The sequence below is a fragment of the Emys orbicularis genome, chromosome 12, assembly GCF_028017835.1.
Source record: "Emys orbicularis isolate rEmyOrb1 chromosome 12, rEmyOrb1.hap1, whole genome shotgun sequence".
NCBI classification, from domain to species: Eukaryota; Metazoa; Chordata; order Testudines; family Emydidae; genus Emys; species Emys orbicularis.
Genome location: NC_088694.1, coordinates 20453455 through 20476838, shown reverse-complemented (window position 1 = coordinate 20476838; position 23384 = coordinate 20453455). Strand labels below are relative to the sequence as shown.

General features: G+C 49.2%; 2 protein-coding genes across 2 annotated transcripts in view; one reads left to right on the top strand and one right to left on the bottom strand.

The window, feature by feature from the left end:
* The window catches only part of RBPJL (recombination signal binding protein for immunoglobulin kappa J region like), a 39135-nt gene extending 35048 nt beyond the window's left edge, over positions 1 to 4087 (bottom strand). The window contains exon 1 of the mRNA XM_065414643.1: positions 4066 to 4087. Coding sequence (XP_065270715.1) covers positions 4066 to 4087 — 22 coding nt within the window. The remainder of the gene's footprint in view (positions 1 to 4065) is intronic.
* An 8131-nt stretch (positions 4088 to 12218) lies between these two features.
* Positions 12219 to 22896, top strand: MATN4 (matrilin 4). The gene is made up of 7 exons (XM_065414585.1): positions 12219 to 12777; positions 17276 to 17398; positions 18018 to 18140; positions 19494 to 19907; positions 20448 to 20600; positions 21992 to 22096; positions 22838 to 22896. The coding sequence occupies exons 1-7, from the start codon at positions 12291 to 12293 to the stop codon at positions 22894 to 22896; spliced, it is 1464 nt and encodes a 487-aa protein (XP_065270657.1). The 5' UTR covers positions 12219 to 12290.
* The last annotated feature ends 488 nt before the right edge of the window (positions 22897 to 23384 follow it).

The window sequence follows — 23384 nt, the reverse complement described above, 5'->3', positions numbered from 1 at the left end:
TAAAGTTAAGAGGAGAGGTTCAAGTTTACTATAGGTTTGCACAAACCAGATAGAGGACTTGTGGCTATATTGGAATTACTATGTGATTTTTCCTGGAGAACCCAGTTTGGTGTCAAAACTCTCTGGAGAACATGAGGAGCAGCCTCAGAATATTCCTGGATTCCCGGATGCAGCAGAAAAGTTTGCATGCAGCTCTGATGAGAACTTTGTGAACACAAGCCGAGTTAGCACAAAGTACAGCTGGTTCACACATGCAGATCAGAGTCAAACCAGGGCTGATTTCAAATTCGTCTGAGGTTCAAGTCAAATGCTTCTCAGCAGGGATCTAAATCCTGCTTTGTGGAATTGTAGAGACATCTGCTGAGTGTTTCCATTATGTGCCTCTGTGGGCACATCTACCCTACAGCTGGGAGTATGCTTCACAGCTTGAGTAGACAAACCTGTTCTAGTTAGATGGAGCAGTAATGCAGGCTACAGGAGTGTGGTTTCTAAAGTGCACTAAGGTGTTGCACATAAATTGGTCCATATAGCTCCTGCTGGTGTGCACTAAAGGTTCCCAAGTGCGTTGTTTGAAACAGTACTACATTAAAGTGCTCTAGGGAGCATTGCAAAGAGATGATGCATGACGTTCTATACTACCATACTGAGTAATGTATGGTATATGCATTATTCATTACAGTATATACAAAGAGAGCCTTGAAACTCCCAATTTTTGGATATCTACATAAAATGCAAAAATTGCTAAAAATAAACCCGAAAAATGAAATTAATAACCCAGCAAAACAGAAGCAGATTATATGAATGTTAATATGCTATATTACATTTAACATTATATTTAATATTATATTACACTATTTTGACATCATCAGAATGAAATGATTTAACATGATTGAAATGAAACATTTGGATGTTTCCAGACTATTGTTCAGAATTTCAGTTCTGTGCTAAGTTCAGAATTTTGCCATTTTGTTCCTAATTCGGAATGAAAACAGCTTTGAAATGTTGGAATTTCCTGCAGGACAGAAATTCCCTTTTCCAGCCAGCTCTAGTGTTCAGTTTCTTCCTTGTCTGAAGGTACCAGGGGAAGTTGCGAATGTTGCACTGCAGGGCAGGCGCTTTTGTATGTACAAACAGGAAGCGTCCAACCCTTTGGTTGCTGGTCGTCCTCTTTACATGCCAGTATAATGTCAGGAAGTACCTGGAATGTCTGGCAACAGGGCAAGTGCAGTCTCTATAGATATGCCTGGCAGCACTTCTTACTATAAAGAGTCCTTTGCAGAGACTTGCCTGGTTTGGGATGGGGTGTCCAGCCAGAGGATATGGAAGAATAATCACTGACCTAATGAGAACCATTTGCTGATCTCATCTTTGCTCTCAGACACCCACAGCACAACAGAGAGGAGCAGACACCTGCTGTAGCTACTATTCTGTCTTTTTCTTTCTCTTGGTTTACATAAGTCTCCAGCTGTGTGAACTAAGCACAGCTGGTGGGGAAGGCAACGTTAAACCCCAGCCTCGTTTACCATGCTACTGAAAAGGAGTCCTGCAAAGCTGTGAGTTACTGTTACACATAAGATGCGTGTGTGTGTAGAATTTGGGTCTTGGAGGATAAAAATGAGTCCCAAAACATTAGAAAGAACTGGGATTTGCTTCCCCACTAGTGAAAAGAACTGCAATTTAATACAACATAGAAAAGCGTCACCCCTCCATTAAACCAGGACTGGCCCATTATTATTGTATTATGGTAGCATCTAGGGGCCTCAGTCACAGACCAGGGTCCCATTACGCTAGGTGCTGTACAAACACAGAACAAAAATAAGTCACTGCCCCGAGGAGTCTACAATCCCAGCGCATTCGTGGGGAGTTAGCATTGCCAAAGGCACAGTGCAATGGTGCTGTGCTCATCCTGCCCAGCAGCTCTACCCAATGTGTAACTGATCTCTTGTCATGAGAATGTTCACCCCTCAGCCAGCTGCTTAAACTGCCTCTCCCCTGCCTCCTCCCAGGATCCTCAGGAATGGAGGAGCTGCCCCTTTTTAGTTTCGCACATGGCACGTATTTGTGTATAGGGTTATTAGGCCAGAGTGGGAAGGAAATAGCTGAATAATAGTGTGTGTTTCAGGGGGCAGAGCACTAATTTCCACTAAGAAAGGGGTTAACCCTTTGCTCACGCTCATGCAGGGGCTCAGGGGAAATTATGAAGCAGGGCTGGGGAGAAATGGCTCCATCAAACTTGGGGGATGAGGGGGAGAGGCAGGGAACGCTATAAGAACAGCTTCTTGCAAAGCAGAAGGAGAAACTGCTTGAGAAAGGCCAGGTGTCTGCACCCAGGGAGTACAGGGTTTTCCCTGTGGGAAGGGTACTGTGTGACTGTTCGGTTTTCCCTTTTCTTTGTGCAGTGAGCACACCTGAAAGCCACCGAAGAATGAAGATGCCTGTGACTTGTTTTGGTTGGTCCCTACGCCAGCTTCCATGCTCAGTGTGCTGTTAGTGTTGCTAAGTGTGGGCATAATGTAGCCAACCAGGGAGGAGTATGGATACAAAGCCCACCCTGGCATGAGTCAAAAATCAGCTGAGTAGGCTGCACACCCCGGCTCTGCAGCCTGACTGATCTAATGACGCCTCAACTAGAGGTTGCTCTGTGGGAACCAGGAGACCTGGCTTCCAGGCTTTGCCACGGACCTGCTGTGTGACCTTGGCAAATCACCTCTGTGGTGTAGCTTCCCTTTCTGTGCAATGGGGGGAATGATTACCGACCCACCCTGCTTTCAGATCTGTGGATACAATGCTTTGTAAAAAAACACAGTATTATTATGTCTACTAGAGCTGGGTGCAGAGAGGCAGTTCCCTCGCACGGAGCATTTAGATAGGCCACAAGTTGGTTTTGTTCTGATTAGGAATGAAAACCAATACTTCAAAATTCTTCACCAAGGGAATGGAATCCCGGCTCTGGGGCAGTCCACTTGGTGGATTGCTATGGACCACAGGAGACCCTCCCTAGCCCTGTGACAGTCCACAGAGCTGGCTGCCCCAGAGCTGCAGACCTTAGAAGCTTGGACTCCCCAGCAAAACCTGCCTTCAAAACCTGCCTGGCAGCCAGGCCTCCATTGGAACCCTGCCTGGGTTCCATCAGAACTTCGGCAAAATCAGACGGTCTCTGTGGCACGTTTCAGTTTCTCCAAATGGGCAAATTCTGACAAAACGATGTTTAGTTGGAATTTTTCCAACCAGCTCTAATTATTATTCTTGTCCCCTGTGTACATACCAGCGGGTACTGGAGCAGCTCATGAAACTTTCTGGCTATTGTCCTTCCTTGTTCTCCACCAACTTTCCAAAAAGTCTTTCTCATGTGTACTTTAAGACTGACTGGCACCCAATCACAGACCCTTGGGGATATGCCCCACTCTCCTCTGGCCCTTGATCTCAATCTGGTCATCTTTGCTATTGTCATTTTAGCAGGTGGAACACGCCGTTCTGAGTCTGAGACTTGTTTGCTCCTGGGGTTGTTGAGTAAAGCAGCAGAAATCCCAGAAATGCAGACAAGCTGTGTGAGTCACAGGAACACCATGGCAAGTCCAAGTGAAATGGCTGTGATTCCCGGGGTCTAATCCAGAATCCATTTCTCTGCCTAAGACACCGGGGTCAGAGATTTTTCTCAGTCTGCAAAAGTGCTTCAGCCCCCTGTGACTTCCATCCCCTCTCTCATCCACCCACTCACTCTCACATAGAGTCCAATAGGCAAAACCCTCCCAGCCTATGATAGCAATTGGAATACAGAGCTGATCTGCATCCCCAGGGCTTTCAGATCCCTGACCTGTGATTATGGGTCAGAAGTGGAATATTCCAAACGTTTCTATTAACCTGTAGCTAGGAAACAAATTGCCAAGGAGGCCACACTGAAATCTGAAGCTGCTGTTTTTCCTGAGAGTCAGGATTTGGCAGATAATCCAGACAGACAGACGGAGGCAATCTGAGCAGAGAGCAATGCAAGAGAGCTGGCACTGTGCTCGGATGTGCCAGCGTGTGTGGAAGCAGCAGCATGCACAGGGTGCTGAGCTGACATACCTGTTTGCCCTGGGGGATCCATCGTGAAGTGGGGGAGGCCTCCTAGCCTGTGATCGCTCTGTGAGTTGAGAGGAGTCTGGAGTCACCATCTACACTTCTGTTGCGTACTTTTCCTGTGCTGCCCTCTTTTGCTCACGTATCAACCACCAGGTTGAGGCATCCTTCTGCCCAGTGCAAAGCAGCTGATTATTTATGTCCTTGTGCCGCTCTGAAAGTCAAAGAACTTCTATCTTGGCACCCCTCTTGTTTTGGGAACCTTTTTGTCTCCTTAGCCTGAGCCGAGGTCCCTATCACCCTGTGGTGCTGGAACAGCTCCCAGCAGCCTTTACCTTGAACAATCACACCCTGCCTGTATCTCTTTCACTTTATAACTGAGTTGCTATCGCCAAGGTCTCCTGATTATGTCCTAATTTTTCAGTCCTGCCCAGTATTTGCTCTTCCTTTCAGCACCTGTTTCCCAGCTGTGTGCTTCCCACACGTCTCCCGCCTCTGCCAGACAAACAGCAGTGGTGGCAGAGGGAGACGGGGCAAAACAGAGAAGGGAGAGAGAGTCAAACAGGCACAGCCCAGCGGGCAAATCCCACCTCTCCCATGGGAGGGAGGAATGAAGAAATGACCGGGGTCACCCTGTGGGCTGTCATGGGTGCATGGCATGGCATGGCAACAGCTGGGACAGATGTGCCGTCTCTGAGCTGATGCTGCTATCCTAATCATGGCATCAGGCAGTATAAGCTGTGCTGCAGGGTTAGTATGCGGTAATGCCTGATGTCATGACTGGGATGCGGCATGCATTATTGTTACACAGACCCACCCCAGGCAGACATTAACCTCTTCCAGCCCAGTGGAACTTTAAGAATTATTAAAGAATTAAGAGGATATAAAAAAATCCCCAACTGTTTTTTGTTAGTTTCTCTCCCTTACAGTTCATTCTTCTGTCTGTGCTGGCTTTGAAGTTACCCGGACACCGACAAACCTAGGCTCCATGCCAGCCTGCCACTGGAGTAAGGCGTGGACTCTAGAAACCTACAGAAATGTTATGCATGGCACAGCTGCCTAGAAATATTTTGTGGTTAGCAACTGCTTTTTCCCAGAAAAATACCTCTGGAAAACAAATCTGTTAAAAAGGGGTGAAATGAAACAGATTTGGTTGGGGAGCAAGTGTTTCCTGCAGACTATTTCACTTGCAGATGTTTAGCTGCATCAGAGCAAGTGCCACTAAACTGTGTCAGCCTGTGTCAAAGAAGGCGGGTGACTAGCGTGATGTGATAATTTAATACCTTCATACTGCACATTTCAGGAATATGCATTCCAAGCTGCAAGCAAACTTGCATTGTTCAGAAAGATTCATCACATCCTAGATTTTAAGGGCAGGAGGGATCATTATGATCTTCTAATCTCATGTCTTGCATAACACAAGCCAGAGAACCTCACCAAGTAATTCCTCCACCAAGCCCATAACTTCTGGTTGATCTATAGCATCTCTTTTAGAAAGGTATCTAAACTTGATTTAGAGACTTCAAGTGATGGAGAATCCACTACATCCCTAGGTACATTGTTCGAGTGCTTAATTATGCTCACTGCTAAAAACTTGTGCCTTGTTTCTAGTCTGAATTTGTCTAGCTTTAGCTTCCAACCATTGGATCTCATTGTGCCCTTTTCGATAGATTAAAGTGCCTGCTACTATCAGAACTCTCTTCCCTGTGTAGGTGCTTACAGACCGTGATCAAGTCAACTCAACAGTTTCTTGGTTAAACTAAACAGATTGAGCCTCTTAAGTCTCTCACTTCACAGTATATTTTCCAGATCTCAAATCATTCTTGTCGCTCTTTTCTGACTTTCAGTCCTTTCCAGTTTTTCAACATCCTTTCTGAAGTGTGGACACCAGAACTGGAGACAGTGTTAAGGATGCAGCTTTAAACCTACTAACTGGGCCTGCTTCCTTACAAGAAATTGATTCAGGGATTGTATATTAGCAGTTGGTGGTTAAATGAACACTCAAGTGATTAGTTATGACTGCAACCTTAGAGCGCTAAATAAATATGTACTGAGGATTATTCTTAAAATGACTTACTGAAAAAATTGCTTTTTTATAATCTTGACTCCGTAAATGGTGCTGCCTCTCTCACAGGGAGATAGCTTATTAACGATATTTTCCAGCCATAAATCTAACTTGCCCCACAACAATTTGAAGAGACTGATTTCCAAGGTGTAGGAGAATAGGAACTGCCCTACAGAATGAAATCAATGTACCATCTATTCTGATACCCTGTTTCCAACAGAGGCCAGAGCCAAATGATTCAGAGGAAGGTATAAAACAGTAAAAAGGTGTCCTCATAAACAAGAATTATGAAGTATCAGAGGGGTAGCCGTGTTAGTCTGGATCTGTAAAAGCAGCAAAGAGTCCTGTGGCACCTTATAGACTAACAGACATAATGGAGCATGCACTTTCGTGAGTGAATACCCACGAAGAAGTGCATCCGAAGAAGTGGATATTCACCCACGAAAGCTGATGCTCCAATACGTCTGTTAGTCTATAAGGTGCCACAGGACTCTTTGCAAGAATTATGAAGTAACATAAGTAGGAAGAATCTTCTTAGCTGCAGGAAGTTTGTGGTTGGTTTTTGTCCTGGAGGTGTGGACTGGTATAGGAACCATGAGGGCTCTAAAGGGAAAGACAGCTCTCTCAGTCCTACTCTTCACAGGTTGACTCTAAGAATATTTGCATGGCCAGTTATTGCAACTGCAATTATGATCCAGGTAAATGTCTGCAGAAATTAGGACATGCAAATACGCACCTATTTTGCATACTTGAAAGTATGCCGGCATTCCTGAAAATCTAGGCCCTAAATATTTTTGTAGTGATTTTGTTTTCTTGGTAATTAGATGAAGAGAATAGAATCTCACCCTCACCGTAATGAAGTTTTCCTTTAATCATAAGGCAGGGAGATCATCTTCCAGATAATGGCTTCATTGCCTGATTTACAGATTGACCCAGACCAACACCTTTGGCATGGTCCATGTCTTTGGAAACCTGTAATTTCTGAAGTGCCTTAGTGCAATACCATGTTGTAGCTTAACATTCTGTGACTCCAGATGACACCAGTGTTGGAGTGTGATCCTCTGGTGCCCTGGCTGTAGCTCCAAGCAATGCCAGTGACATATCTGCCTCCGCTGGCAACGAATTACAGGTCTAAATGATCTTTAAAACTTATTCTGACCGACCTTCCTCTCTCTAAAGCAATCGCATAATGAGGATTTATCCCAAATCTGAGCAAAAGACAGAGAGACTGCTGGTTCAACTTCAGGGGCTGAAGTGACTTACACAATCAATTCGTTTGTATTCCAAAGAGATGGTGCCTTAAAACCTCTATTTTATCTCCTTAAGGTGATATTTCTGGAGACGTGCCTGTTATTTCCTTCCCCTGGCTCTGAATCAGATAACATGCAAACAAACCGCACCAGACCTGGCACGGTCCAGACCCTTTGCTGTGGTACCTTTCTCCCTCCCTCCCGTTGCTTTGCTCTGGCTGCATTCCTTGCTTTGGGTTGTGCTGCAATTTGAATTTTAATGGCCATTTGCAGCACTCCTGTGGACATGTCTGGGCTATGAGCTGCTCTCCCATATTGGCCTGTGTGTTTGGGAATGTGGGGTCTCCTCGCCTCCTCTTGGATGGAATGTCCTGCCCGCAGAGACCTCAGCACAAAGAGCTCCATTGTGCATTTAAAGATTCAGGGCTAGAGCAGAGTTTGAGTTTCACTGTGCAAATCCATAAAGGGGGAGGGGGAGAATCAAGTTATTCTGAGGGTACCTATATAATTGCTCCCTATTTAGCTTTCACCCAGCATAAAGCACTATTGTTTGGCGGTGGCCATTAGTAGTATTCATTTATTTTACTCATACTGCACCATGATTGGTGCCTAATCATTGGTTGGTGCATTAATAAAAGCAAACAAATAAATAAGGATCCCCAAAGGGAGACAGGCAAATGCAGTGAAGAACTCATAACCAGGGAGGGGAGAAGTGGGGGTGGACGTGACATCCTGAGGTTTTGAAAAAACAAACTAAATGTCTTTCCCCCTAAGAGCCCAAACACGCAGCTATCTACATCAGACAAATAAAATAAATATTGGAGCACAGAGGATGCAACCAAGGAATTATCTCGGGAAGAAACAGCTGCAAAACACTGGAGGTTCAATAAGGTAACATCTCTCTGCAGACAGGTCGCTGGATTCTGTGGGGAAGGATTGTAGGCACAAACTGATGGCCATTGCTCTTTAAGGCAGGGAGTGTGATTTACTCTGTTTGTACAGCACCTAGCACATGGGGCCCTGTCCTGGCTGGGCTGGCATTTCATTCATGAGTGCTCAGTACATATAGCCAGTGTCCCTCAGTCCAGTCTGGTGATCTATGGCAAGAGAAGGTGACTAGATAACTACTGTCTCACTTTCCCTGATACAGGCATCCTGCTTTTCTGTGTGCTAAAGAGGGCTGTGGTGCAACCGGGTATGAGAGTGTTTGGCTATAAATCAGATCTGCCCAGTTTATACAATAAGGCTTGTCTGACTGCCAGCTCAGCCCACTGTTTGCAAATCAAACTGAGCTCTTTCTGTTTGATGCGTCATCACCAACTGTAATGAAATTTAACTGCAATGATGTTGCTAAACCACAAAAGGGAAAACTCACCCATGTATCAAGAGGAATTTAGGGTGCTGGTTTGCAACTACTGGTGCTCTAGGCTGAAGTATTCAAAGCTGACCAAGGGATTTAGGCATCCAGTTCCCGTTTAAAATGAAATGGAATTGGGTGTCTGAATCACCTAGTCTTTGGAAATCTCATCCTTAACTTTTGTTGTTGGTCTTTGGCTGGCTCTCTCTTCCCTACTCCTGTCACTGGCTTGAATTCTCCCATAATTGCCATTCAGAGATCTTTTTAAAATGCTGGTGCATCCATTTAGACCCCTGTGGGTTGGTATTTTGGATCATTCACCCTGGACCAGGACAGTGACTATTGCTGACTTTCTGGTTCCCAGATATGTTCATATTTGCCTTATAAACATCCCAGAATAGCATTGTGATTTCCTGTCTTCTCCTTGCAGTGAACCTTCTAACCTCCAGAGGCTGCGTGCTCTTGGAGCTGAATGATGAAGCTGCTACTTGCTGTTCCTCTCCTCCTGCTCATCTTAACGACCTTAGAAGCCAGACCAAAGCCTGCAGGTGAGCAGCTGGCCAAAGCTGTGCAAATTATAAGCAAGGAGCCAAAGCCCTGGCTGATGTGCAAGTGTGTAAGTCAGAGTAATAGATACCCCCTTCAGTTAGCTAGAGTCTGTGGTCAGGGCCGCCCAGAGGATTCAGGGGGCCTGGAGTAAAGCAATTTCAGGGGCCTCTGTGGGGCCCGGGGCCTGGGGCAAATTGCCCCACTTGCCCCCCCCCTCTGGGCGGCCCTGTCTATGGTTACCATAAATCGTTAGCTCTTGCTTCCAAACCCATCAGCCAACAGAATCTGACTATAAATGAGCTGAGCACTAGGAGAAAAACCATGAAGAACTCTTTGGATTCCTCAGTCTTTGACACCACAGTTCCTAATAGAGTAGCAGTAGTTAAAGGAGACAAGCAAACTCCAAGAGCAAGGCCTAGGTGAGTGCGGAACTCCCTTGCCAGTCCCACTGCAGCATGTGCCCGAGGTGTGAAAACTCCATCCTGAGCTCTCAGTAGGCCGAGGTTGCTAAATTAGTTCCAGTTTTAGGAGTAGCAAAGACTCCAAATGGAGAGACCAGATGGGCACATATCAAAGATGTCCAGGCACTTAAAGATTGCACTGTTGATTCTGGGCAGCAGACATGGGGACTTCATGTGTTTGTTTAATATTTAGGGTCAGATTCTCCAAGGCTCGTGTAACAGGCAAACCAAACACACACTCACCGCCGTTGTATGTGCAAAACACCCTGCTCCTGTTTGCAGGCACAGATTAGGTGCAAAAGGGGACTTGGGACCATTTGACATGGCTCCTCCATTGTGGGCTTCTTCTTAAGAAGTCTGTCTCATTTTATGCCTGAAAAACAGGAGCCTGCAAAACATGATAAAAATCCAGGCAATGTTGGACTTAGAGGGGAATAAAAGAATTAACCCACAGTGGTACTATTTAATGCTATTACTATTTAATGTTTGCTCTAGAAGGAATCATTAAACCTGCTTGTGGAGCCTTTTATTGTATGTGAACTGCAGCTGCTAAAGGGCAAGGCCATCTTATACACACACATGAACTGCTCCGAGGCGGTGCCCTTGTAGAGGGTTGTGATGCCTCATCCGTTGTGAGAGCACAGATAGACAAGTGTCATAATATACTTTTATATACCATGACTCCATGAGCTGGTGCAGAGATCTCAGGGCCTCTCCCTAACATGACCTCTCACAGCAGGGAGTCAGGAAAGACTGGACTGGTTTGATTTTCCCCCAAAATATTATAAAATGCTTGGGCACAAGCAGATAGATAGATAGACAGGAGAGTCTGCAGCCAAATTATAGCCTCCTTGGAACAGAATAGGGTTAATAACTGATAGCCTGACAGGGGTTAACCTCTACTTGAAGTTGACAGGGAGGGAGGGCTCTTGCTTGGAATCCTCACTACATGACTGTTCTGGCAGCACAACCCTAAAGGGGAAAGCAGCAGGCCCAGAGGACTCAGCTGGGAGGGAGTTGAAATTTGAAGGCAGGGGGAGGTGGAGGTGAGTTCTGTGCGACCCACAGGGACCCTAGTGGCTGCAGATTGGTCTTCCTGTTTCCGATTATCTCTGGAATAGGCAGGGCTTGGGTTTTAGGAGAGGGCCTGGGAGCATCTTCTGTACGTGTGAGTCCCATGTGCCCCGACTGGCGCCTCATGGGTGCCAGTCCATCTGGGCTGCCCAGGCCTGTGCCCTTGTGTTGGCTCTGCCGGGCCTGTCTTATTTACATTCCTCCGCTAGCCCAAATCACAGCCCTCAGACTGTTGGCTGCAAATGCTGGGAGGAGAGTTTGGGGCCTCAGATGAAGGGACAGAAACTTCCCTGCGAGCTCAGCCAGGAAAGCTTAGAACAGGGGTTGGCAACCTTTCAGAAGTGGTGTGCCGAGTCTTCATTTATTCACTCTAATTTAAGGTTTCGCGTGCCAGTAATACATTTTAACGTTTTTAGAAGGTCTCTTTCTATAAGTCTATAATATATAACTAAACTATTGTTGTATGTAAAGTAAATAAGGTTTTTAAAATGTTTAAGAAGCTTCATTTAAAATTAAATTAAAATGCAGAGCCCCCCGGACCGGTGGCCAGGACCCGGGCAGTGTGAGTGCCACTGAAAATCAGCTCGCATGCTGCCTTTGGCACGCGTGCCATAGGTTGCCTACCCCTGGCTTAGAACTTCCTTCAGAAATGAGGGTCTGTCCCAGAGGGCTGCACTGGGGAGACCCCCAGCCATCAGGAGAGAGTGAAACACTGAGCGGAAGGATTTCAGGTGTCTCTGAAGCATGAGCCAATATTGTGGCCCCCGCCCACCCGCCATGCTGTCATGAGCAATGGGGGGTGTTGTTAACACCTGAATGTCCATTCTGTTCAGGATGCAGCAAGAAAGCCGCTGCTGGGAATCCATCATTCCCTGAGCTCATTCAGGGCCCCCCATGGCATTGAGGCAGTCGAGGACTCTATGTCATTCCTGGGCTGGGGGGCTCAGTGAGCCAAAGGCAAGTTTGAACCTTCCCAGGGCCCCAGATAATGGGACTGATGGCATGACTTGCCCTCTTTTTTTCTCCCAGTCTGGCACATCCATCTCCCACCTCTGCCGAGGTTCCCTCTCACCCAGCTCTGTGGTAATGGAGCTCAGAGGAGCTCCAGACTCGGTCTGCATTTTGATCCAGGTCTTCTGTGACTCCTGCTGTCTGCATGGAACTGTTACCCCCACCCAAAGATAAGAGGGGCTGCACCAGGCCTGATCTTTCACCCCCTCCCCTCGTCACACCTGCTGGGGCTCTTGCTATGCAGCCTGGCCCAGTTGGGGGGACTGTAAAGTTGCCCGAAGGGGAAGGAAAAATTCCTGTTCCCCCCACGTCTATCTCCCACTCCCCCAAACACAGAAAGGCAGGGAGATCCAACCAGCTCTTTGCTTTCTCCTCCTCCAGCGGTGAAATGTAAGACCGGCCCCCTGGACATTGTGTTTGTGATCGACAGCTCGCGCAGCGTGCGCCCCTTCGAGTTCGAGACCATGCGGCGGTTCCTGATCGACATCATCCAGAACCTGGAGGTGGGGCCCAACGCCACACGGGTGGGGGTAATCCAGTACTCCAGCCAGGTGCAGAACATCTTCTCCCTCAAGACCTTCTTCAAGCGGGCTGACATGGAGAAGGCCATCAACAGCATTGTGCCACTGGCCCAGGGCACCATGACGGGGCTAGCCATCCAGTATGCCATGAAACTGGCCTTCACCGTCCAGGAGGGAGCACGCCCGCTGCACAAGAAGATCCCCCGTGTGGCTGTCATCGTGACGGACGGGCGGCCCCAGGACCGCGTGACGGAGGTGGCGGCACAGGCACGGGGTGCTGGCATTGAGATCTATGCCGTGGGCGTCCAGCGGGCAGACATGAACTCCTTACGGGCCATGGCCTCCCACCCTCTGGAGGAGCACGTCTTCCTGGTGGAGTCTTTCGATCTCATCCAGCAGTTCGGCAAACAGTTCCAGGACAAGCTGTGTGGTGAGTGAAGGGGACAGAACCCTAGCCACAGCCTGCTGTGGGACCAGACCACCCAGATGCGGAGGGTCAGAATGAAACATGAGCTGGGCGGTGGTTGGGAGTGGCAGCTGCTCCTGCCTTTCGCCTCTGGAGCCTTGCTGAGATCATGGGTGCAGTGAGCCTGGGGTGTCTCCCCCACCTCACAAAACCCCGGCGCAATTCAGAGCAGCTGTTATTCTGTGCTCAGGAGAAATCCACTTCTGGAGAAGCAGAGAGAACTCTAAGGGTGGGGTTAAAGAACTGAGTGTTGGTGCCTAGGACTGGGATAGCTGGAGGCGCTGCAGTGTCAGGACTAAGGTGCATTGCCCATGCAGTTGAGGGGAACAGGACAGGAAGAGCAGGCACTGATGCAGGGTCAGGACTGAGGTGCATTGGCTGATCTGTGCGCAGGAAGCTCACAGCGCATCTGTCTGCACGATACCTGTTCATAAAAAGGCTTGAGTGAAGACCTGTGTCTTTCAGGTGTGCACAGAGCTGGACCTTGGCTGCTAGCACACCTGTGTCAGCATCCCGGGCTCCTTCTGTTGACTTCAGTGGCCTTCAAACCATGCCCTAAGAGAACAAAACCAGCCCATTGCTAAGTCAGCTTCTGCTGTATAAGAACTGAGCTGTCGGGGAGCAACATTTGCCAAGGGTAGTGCAGAAGGGGAAATGTTGTGATGCTGACGCTCCTGAGAAGCTGCTACAGACAATGAGGCGATAACACTCATGCCAGACTCCTTGACAGTGACTCTTTAAGGGGAGTCTCCCTTTTTCTCGCCCTTTCCCTTAATTGTTTCCAAACAGTTCATAAGCCAGCACATTTGCTTACCTAGATCTGCCCTATGTAGAATTTCTGAGCTGCATTTGCTGAGGCTGGGGGGAAGCGGCACAAGTGACAGTATGGACGTGAGATCACAGAAACATAGAGCTGGCTTCCCCCAAATTGAAGGGATGGGCGGGGTCATAGAGCTCAGAAATGTGAGAGGCCTTTGGCAAGGTTTGGAATCTTGCTTGCCTCATGTTGTTCTGGATGGGCAGATTTCCTGTCCAGCTACCCGGTGGACTACACGCGCAGTGCAGTAACTGAGCAGTTGCCATATGCCACTGTCTGTGCATCTGTATTTAATAAAGCCTGGCCTGGTATCACTTCTTTGCAATCACCTTGTTGGCCTTGGCCTGAAGAGGGGAGGCCTGTTTCCACCGCAAGCTGCTTTGCACTGCATCAGCTCAGTAATTGTAAAGGCTGGTGCCTGGTTGCCCCTCCTGTGCCGACAGACAATACTGAGCCTTGGGGACTTTGCCCAGGAGTTTGTGTTGCAGCCAGTTGCTGTGACCTTGGTTGCAACTTCTAAGGTGACTGTTCAGTGAAAGGACAAAAGGACACAGTCAGCTTTTCTTTGTGGGAAACTTGAAGCCTCTGTGAACTAGTGTCTGGCCCCCACAGCTTGCTGTCCCATCCGTGGCCAAATCTGAAGCCTTGTCTATGCACAACCATGCACTGGTTAAGTTAAACCGGGGAAAATGCTCATGTCAACACTTATTTTGAATGAAGAGTGGCATATTGCAGTTAGCTGAAGCCGTTATCTACTCAGCTTAAACGGCTACTGCTAATAATACCCAGCTCTTACACATCCCTACCAGCAGCACATCTCAAAGCACTTGACAAAGAAGGTGACTTGCCCATGGTCATCTAGCAGGCCAGTGGCAGAGTCAGGAATAGAAGCCAGTCTTCTGAGTCACTGGTGCTTTATCTGCTAGGCCACACTGCCTCCCTAAACCAAAGTAAGCCTGGTTTAAGGAAGTACTTCTTCACAGATGGCACAGTCAACCTGTGGAACTCATTGCCAGGGGATGTTGTGAAGGCCAAAACTATTATTGGATTCAAAAAAGAATTAGATATGTTCATGGCGGATAGGTCCATTGATGACTATTAGCCAAGATGGTCAGGGATGCAACCCCAGCTCTGGGTGTCCCCAGGCCTCTGATTACCAGATGCTGCCATTGACAGGATGACAGGGGATGGATCACTTGATGATTGCCCTGTTTTGTTCATTCCCTTTGAAGCATCTGGCATTGGCTATTGTTGGAAGACAAGATACTGGGCTAGATGGACCATTGGTCTGACCCAGTATGGCTGTTCTTATGTTCTTAAACCGAAATTAAGGCATTCACCCAGACTTTTGCACTGGTTTAACTATATCAGTGTAAAGTCACACTGTTAGTTAAGCTGGGGTAAATCTCCATGTAGACAAGCCCTGAATCTTATTAGGTCTGTGGGTTTTCCCAGCTCCGGGATGTGAGCTGAGATTAGAACATTTCTTAGATCCTTTGTCGCAAGATCCAGAGACCCAAGACCGTGTTTAGCTGAAGAAATCCTAAACAACTAGCACTGTGCAGCATCAGTAACGTGGAGAACTCTGGCAAGAAATAATCACTAACTTGTGGGGCTGTTAAGGACCCAGAGGAGTTTCAGCAGTGTGCTGGTAGCAGCTGTCATGTTGCCCCTGTGGTGGGCGAGTGGTCTCTATGTGTACATAGGCTGGAAGTCAATCTGAGATGCTTTGGGGGATGAAAACCTTGGAGAATGTAAGTTATAACAACCGATAGCAGTGACCTGAACACCATCAGCAGACACTGCAGTGATGGAGGCAATATAAGAACTTAGATCACCTGATACATGCTCTGAGTCAATGAATCCCCAACATAGCCAACTGTGTCTTTCAGGTGTGGATATGTGCACAGAGATGGACCATGGCTGCCAGCACACCTGTGTCAGTGTCCCAGGCTCCTTCTATTGTGACTGTAACCCTGGATACAAGCTCAACACAGATGGAAAGACATGTTCCTGTAAGAGCACGTTTATATCTTAGATCTCAAAGCGCTTTACAAAGGAGACTAGTATCATTATCCTTGCTTTACAAATGGGGAATCTGAGACACGGGGTTAGAGAGACTTGCCTAAGGTCACCATGCAGACCAGGGGCAGAGTGGGGAATAGAATCCAGGTCTCCTGAGACCCAGTCTAATGTTCTCCCCACAAGGCCACATTGCCTCCCATTTTGACTAACTTGCTGGTGTTGTGCTGGACGTAGGTACTAGTGCTAATTAGTTATTAGTACTTTTAGACCATAGGCCTAGGTCTGCGTTAAGAACCCTTGCAGAGAGCAATAGGAATGGTCGGCAGACTGGATTTCGTTCTATTGCGAAGTGATAATCGTGTTGCTGAGATGGGAATGACTCATCTGCAACGTAACCACCCACAGCTGCAGCATCTTTTCATTTGGGGTCCACGCAGAACAAGAGTAAATGGGGACACAGACCCTTGTCAGACATACCCTTGAACTCTGTACGTGGTTCCTGCACAGTGTCACCAGACCGAGTGCTGGCAGGGGGGAATGTGCCTTCAAATGAGCAAAAGACAAAATACCTAGGTTCTGTGCTTTGGAAATGGGTTGTAATTGTATGAGCCTGCATTGGCCATCAGGTCCCCTCTTTCTGCCCCTATGTCAGTGTGTTTGTGCGACACGCTTCCCCACCCTCGTTTCAGACATGTCCTGTCTGTGCTGCGTCTTCTTTCTGAGGCCAGGAGGGCAGAGGTGAGGGTGGCCCCCCTCTGGGGGCACCGAGGAGTGAGGTGGTGAAGGAATGGGTAAGAAGGTGGTTCCTTTTTCTCTGTAGCCATTGATGCCTGCGCTGATGGGAAGCATGGCTGTGAGCACCAGTGTGTCAGCTCTCGTGGGTCCTACACCTGCCACTGCCGGACGGGTTACAATCTCAACCAGGACAAAAAGACCTGTACCAGTACGTGACTGTCTCCTCTATGCCTCCTCCTCTTGTTTCTCATTCTCTGTCCTTTGCCCCTCACCACCCCAGACATTCCCCTCCTTCTCACCATGCCCTCTGTCTATGTCCCCCTGCACTCAGCCCTTGTGGAGAGCCCAGCCATCGCTCTCTCCAGCATCTCTTACTTCTCCCAGACCCACGGGACTCTGCTCCCTTAGGCTCCTTCATGACAGGAGATGGGCAGGAGAGAGTCTGGAACCTGGAACAGGCCTCTAGTCTCAACATTGCCCACCCGCTCCTAGCCACCGTCCACGAGGAGAGATTTAACTCAGAGTGGTGGCCCACATATGCTTTATCCAGATTGAAAGGCCAGCAGATGCCCCATTAGTGATGAGCAGGGAGCTCCATGGCCCCTGTGTGCTATCAATAGACCTCTGTCCTGTCCCAACTGTGCTCTGAGCTAATTCACCATCCTGAGGCAGGGCCTTGGCATTGAGCCATGTGGGGAGCCCTGTATTTCCAGAGCCTTGTAGGGCCTGAGGACAAGTGGCAGCAAAGAGCTGATAAAAGACCAGTGCAGCCCACCTCGGGAACAGGCCCAGCTGGTCAATTAGCCCTCGAGCTCTTGGCAAGGTCATGGGTGAGCTGTGAATGGCTGATGTCCCTCATGCCTGTGTGTCTCCTTCTCTTTCCAGTGATTAATTACTGCAACTTTGGAAACCACAGCTGCCAGCACAAGTGCGTGAGCATCCCGAATGGATACTATTGCCGCTGTAACGACGGCTTCACTTTGCAGGCCGACGGCAAGGCGTGCCAGGGTGAGTGCTGCGTCAGCCCCTCTGCTGCAGAGGGCGCCATCACTCCAGAGAGCACAGGCAGGCCACCGTGTTTGGCTGCTAGCCTTAGAATCCAAGCAAGTCTCACCATAATGATGTCCTTTTGGTTGATGTGCTCATTTGCATGTCAGGACCCAGAATGCCCTTCCAGCACATTAGAGAGCTCACAGGGAAAATTGGGGAGAGTTTACCAGGGTGTGCCCTGAGGTCACACCAGGAGGTATAGACGTGTTGCTGGTGGCACTTCTGATTCCTTTACAGCCCTAAGAGGAATTAATTCCTGCAAACTTGGGTCCCACTTCAGAACACTCCAAGGTGTGGGGTGCACAAACCCGAGTTCCACTGGGATGAACGAGTGCTGTCAGTGCAGACCATTCAGCTGAACAGCCCAGGATCTGCAGAGGGACAGACCTCACGGCAAGTTAGCGATTGCTCGTGCATCTCCCATTGGCGCATGTGGGTGTATCAGCCTCATCTCTACAGCTCCACTGAGTTCCCATCTGAGAAAGAGATGTTCTGTGCATGGCACTTCCTTGGTAATCACAAAGGAAATGACATGTCCTGTAACATGGTGTGTTTGTCCCTTTGGTTTGTGTTTTAGCCAGTGACATTTGCAATGGGATAGATCACGGCTGTGAGTTTAAATGTGTCAGCACCCCTGGCTCTTACCACTGCGTTTGCCCAGAGGGACAGCAGCTCCATGCTGATGGAAAGACATGCAATAGTGAGTATCTGGGACACAGCCTGCGGGCAGTGTCCTTAATGTATGGCCTTCGGTCTGTAGCAACTGGCACCTAGATTCAAGGTGTTCCCAGTGAGAGCTGGGCAGCTTGAGATGTGAAATTGAATCTGGATCTAGGTGGGAATTTCAAACCACCCTAAGGTTCAGGAGTGTTTGATCTTGGGATTTTGCTCCAGACCCATCTCGGCTACTGACACATCCAAAACCCAAACAGAGACCGGAATTCCAGGGGGTTCTCTGGTTAGAAAATACAGTAAGAGGCTCACCACTAAGTAAACTGCTGTGTAACAATACAGCCCTGTGGCTGGCAGGATTGGTCATGGACCAGGAGGGGACTGGGGGATGTGAGGCACAAGGGGGTGAATGTGCTGGGGAAGCTGACACGGACCCCTGGAAGGAGAGAAGGCAGTCTTGCTGCACTCGGTAGAGTGGCCTCTGGCTGATTAAGGAGAGGTGATGACCAGCTCTGAAAGGAAGTGTTAAGGTACCATTTGGTCCTCCTTGGCCAGAGGAACGGAAGCAACAGTGCAAGGTGTGTGTGTGAGACTGGCAAGGGAAGCACAGGGCCCTCAGAGGGAGTTCTTGGGGGAGTGGGAATTTGGAGGGCTTTGAGAAGGGTGCCCAAGAATCTCTGGGGTCAGAGCGGAGGGTCGAAGTGGAATTCTCAGGGCTGTGTGCAGTGTTGTAGCTGTCGCAGGATATTAGAGAGACGGGGGGGGGCGAGGCGATATCTTTTACTGGGCCAACTTTCTGTTGGTTAGAGAGTCAAACTTTCCAGCTTACACAGACCTGAAGAGAGCTCTCTCTAAGCTCGGAAGATTGTCTCTCTCACCAACAGAAGTGGTCCAATAAAAGATATCACCTCACCCACCTGGTTTCTCAGGGCTGTGACATTGTAGCCACATTTTTTCCAGTTGTACTGTGTCCTGTTTTCCTGCATCAGCTACAGCCAGCACATATAGCTCAGCAGTGAATCCAGGGGGAAGAATCCCTATTGAGTCCCAGAGCCCATTGGCTCTGCTCCCCCTGCCCCTGGTATCTGCTCGCTCTAAGCTTTGTGCCCTCGGGAGCAGGGCCGGCTCCAGCTTTTTTGCCGCCCCAAGCGGCGAAGCGAAAAAAACAAAAAAGATAAAGCCGATTGGCGGCACTTCAGCGGCAGCTCAATTGCGCCGCGACTGAGGGACCCGCCGCCAAATTGCCGCCGAAGACCCAGATGTGCCACCCCTTTCCATTGGCCGCCCCAAGCACCTGCTTCCTTCCCTGGTGCCTGGAGCGGGCCCTGCTCGGGAGGCAGGGCTGGTGCCATCTAACCTTTCACCTCTTCCTTTGGTGCAGAGTGCAAGAGCAGCCATGTCGACCTGGTGCTGGTGATTGACGGCTCCAAGAGTGTCCGGCCTCAGAACTTTGAGGTGGTGAAGCAGTTTGTGAACCAGATTGTGGATTTCCTGGATGTGTCGGCCCACGGCACGCGGGTGGGGCTGGTCCAGTATTCCAGTCGTGTGCGCACCGAGTTCCCACTCAACCAGTATAAGACGGCAGAAGACATCAAGAAGGCAGTGTTGAAGGTGGAGTATATGGAGAAGGGCACCATGACCGGCCTGGCCCTCAAGCACATGCTAGAGCACAGCTTCTCAGAGGCCGAAGGTGCCAGGCCCCTCTCCCAGAACATTCCCAGAATTGGGCTGGTCTTCACCGATGGGCGCTCTCAGGATGATATCGCTGAATGGGCCAGGAAAGCAAAGGAATCAGGTGAGGGGAAATGGGAAAAGGGTGACGAACCCCAGCGGCTTCACAGCTCATTGGGCTCTGAGTGGGTGGGACTCAGGGCATGCTCTTCATGCACCCAGCATTCCAGGCAAATTTTCCACTTGCCCCTCGCTGCACACAGCTGGTGGTCCCTGGGTGCCTGCAGCATGGAGAAGCTCATGGCCTCTCGGTGTCTGGCACACTGACCCTCCCAGTCCCTGGTATGTGTAGCCTGCTGACTCTCAACAGGATAATACACATATTAGCTTATAACTGAGGCAGAGAAAGTGAGGGGCTGGCCATCCTGACCAAGCCCTTGCATTTAGCCCCAGCTACCTGGCCTATCCATGTGGCTGCCACATTCAAAGGATGCTCCCAGAAGCACCCAGGGCACTACGGTCACTAGCATTGTGGCAGCATTGGCCCAGCTGATGTCATTCTAGGAGGGTCCCGCCTTGTGGGCATGTTCTGGGGCGATGGAGTCCAGGATGCCCATCGAGCATGTTCAGCTTGTACAGAACCACCCTTCGCTCCATTGTGCAGGGATCACCATGTTTGCGGTTGGGGTTGGAAAAGCTGTTGAAGAGGAGCTGAGAGAAATTGCCTCTGAGCCGGTGGAACAGCATTTCTCGTACTCTGCGGATTTTAGCACCATGACTCATATAGTCGACAACCTCAAAGTTAACATCTGCCCAGGTAGGTGCTGGCAGGGCCTGTGTGGTGGCTTCACCCAGGCTGGGCTTAGAGTTGCCACCTTTCTAATGGCTGGTAATGGGAACCCCGAGGCCCCGCCCCTTCTCCACTTCTTCCCTTGAGACCCAGCCCCTTCTTTGCCTCTTCCCCCAAGGTCCCGCCCCTGTTCTCCCTCTTCGCCCCCAGATCAAAAAAACTGGACATCAGGACTTGTCAAATGGCACCTGGACGCACAAGCTGAAACCCGGATTGTCTGGGTGAAAACCAGACAGGTGGCAACTCTAGCTGGGCCAGGCCCTTCAGCCTTGATTTCCTGTGTGATCTTGATTATTACTTAATATTTATATTGCAGAAGAGCTTAGACACTCCTCCTCTGCCATGTCTAGTTTGGATAAAGAGAAACAACTCAGTTTATTCTGTACAGACCTTTCTGTAGCCAAGCAACAAAATATGCGGATGATTGAGTTAGGGAGGCTGCATGAAAGTGCCTGTAGCATACGGTGCCTGTAGCATACGGTGTCTCTCCTTATTGCAAAGCACTTGCAGGAGGAATTCAGAGGCAGAACGGTGGCGTCTGTGACATTCAGGATCCAAGCCTTCCCTAGTTAGCAACAGAGCAATGTGCCCCGGCCGGTGCGTTTTTATGTTAATCTGCTGCGGATGCTCTGCCCGGAAGCTTGCTTGGCAAATATGGGGAATCTGAAAATAGGAGTGTGTTGTACAGAACTGTTTGACATTACGTGTTTCCTATGATAAGCGTGTCGGGTTTTTATTAGATAAGCAGAGATACAGTGTTAGGAGAATAATCTGGGACTCAGAAATGCCTGGCTCGAGAGCTTACTGAAGAGAGTGACCTGATAAAATCACAGGGCAGAAGGGCAGTGAGGGGCTCTGCTGGTCATTTTAAAAGAAGAGTGAACTGTGATGTCAAAACCAAAGGGATCTATTCCCTCATCACCGCACATGTGTAGCCCTTGTTAACATGCCCTGTTCCCTTCCCTGAGCCAGCGTAGCCCCCATCAATGTGCATGGGAGGTGTACGTGGGGATCAGCGAGAATAACACCCCCACAGGGGTTGGTGTTTTCTCCCGATATGGAATATTCCATCCAAACTGATTGGTTTGAGGAAAGCGGAAGGCTGGCTTAGTGGGTAAAGCATAGGGCTGAGAGTCAGGACTCCTGGGTTCTGCTACATTTTCTCTCCTATTCCTGGCCCTGTAGCTGAGCGTCTGCATATCTTTGGGCAAGTCACTTCCAAACTCCCGCATCTATAACACGGGGAGAGTAGCTGCCTACCTCCCGGAAGAGCTGGGGGTAATGTTCATCAAGGACTTTCAGAAGGTCCCATAGAAGGACAGAGGGTTCCTGATATTGTTTAAACTCTTGTTTTTCAGAGGAGGGCAAAGGGGAGATTGAGATCCGGAGCCCGTGTGAGTGTGAGGCCCTTGTGCAGTTCCAGTCAAACACCGTGGCCATCCTGGAAAACCTGACAGAGAAACATATCCTTTTGGGTCACCAGCAAGGGACAGTCGGTGCAGGATCCAAATGGAGCTGGGTTTGTTCCAGCTCCTCTAAGGACGGTGTCTGCCTTGATTTTCCCTCTGCGTAATTCAGCCAGTGGGGTTTCGTGGGCTGCATTGCCTGCCATGGAAGAGTTGGCCCATGGCGTTTATGATGTTGACCAGGCAGTGACGGCTGGCAGAGCTGAGTTCCAGTTCACTTGTGCTCCCTGGTACCCTTTTGGAAGAGCAAGGGGCTCCCAAGTACCTTAGCAATTGAATAGTAATGAGTGTGAAATGCTTGCCCTAAATGGCAGTTGTGTCTGTCAATGGGATTACCAGAGCTGTATCCAGCTTTCTCCTGCTGGAGGGACAGGTTACTGCAACACGGGGTGAGCGGAAGAGTAAAGGGGATCTTTGGGTCTGTTTGGTGCCTACAGGAAGGGGGAAAAGAGTGCAAAGTGGGGGCAGGCTCATGTTTGTGGATGTCCAAAAGCTGTTCTGGGGAAGACTGTCACAGCTCTCTGTGTCAGGGTGCAGGCCTCCCAGGAAAGCGGTGTCTCGAGCAGACACAAAGGGGACTCTCTTCATTTAGTGTGGATGAAATGTTCGCGCAATTAGTTTATTAGCCATATGTTGTTGGGCTGACGCCCTCTTAACCTGATGTTAAGCCCCCCAGCCCTCTTCTCACCAGCAGGCCACGTTGTCTCGTTTCTGCGTCAGCTTCCTTAACACGACCACTCGCTCAGATGACGGCCCGACTCGAAGACTTGGAAAATCAGATCGCCAACAAGAAATGATCCCTGCAGATGGCCAGGTGGCACTTGGACTTGGGGGGCGGAAACGTACCGTAGCTACACGTCATTGTTATTCCTAGAGTATTGTAAAGGGTCGTTGTTTGTTCTTATATTGCAAAATCCTGACGGGGACTCAGAGGGTAAAAAAACCCTGTTCCGAAAATGAGTGGATTCAGCCTTTGAGGCTGTTCCATTCCTCTGGACTAACGGGGTCGGGCTGAGGTGTGACGAATGGGATCAGTTTGGACCTTAAGAAAGGAGATGGGCATTGGGACAATCAGCATCTTCTAACCCACCTGCCATTAATCGATAGTAGCTGGCCACCGGTTTCTCCCATGAAGCCCAAGTGCACAGCCGAGAGCTTCCATCAGGCAGCAAGATGCTTTGCAAAGCAGGCGATTCCATCCTGAATGCTTCAAGTAGCTCAGCTCTTGCTCAGCTGTAACTAGACTCTGTGTAGGTGGGGGAAGGAACTATGGCAACTTCCAATA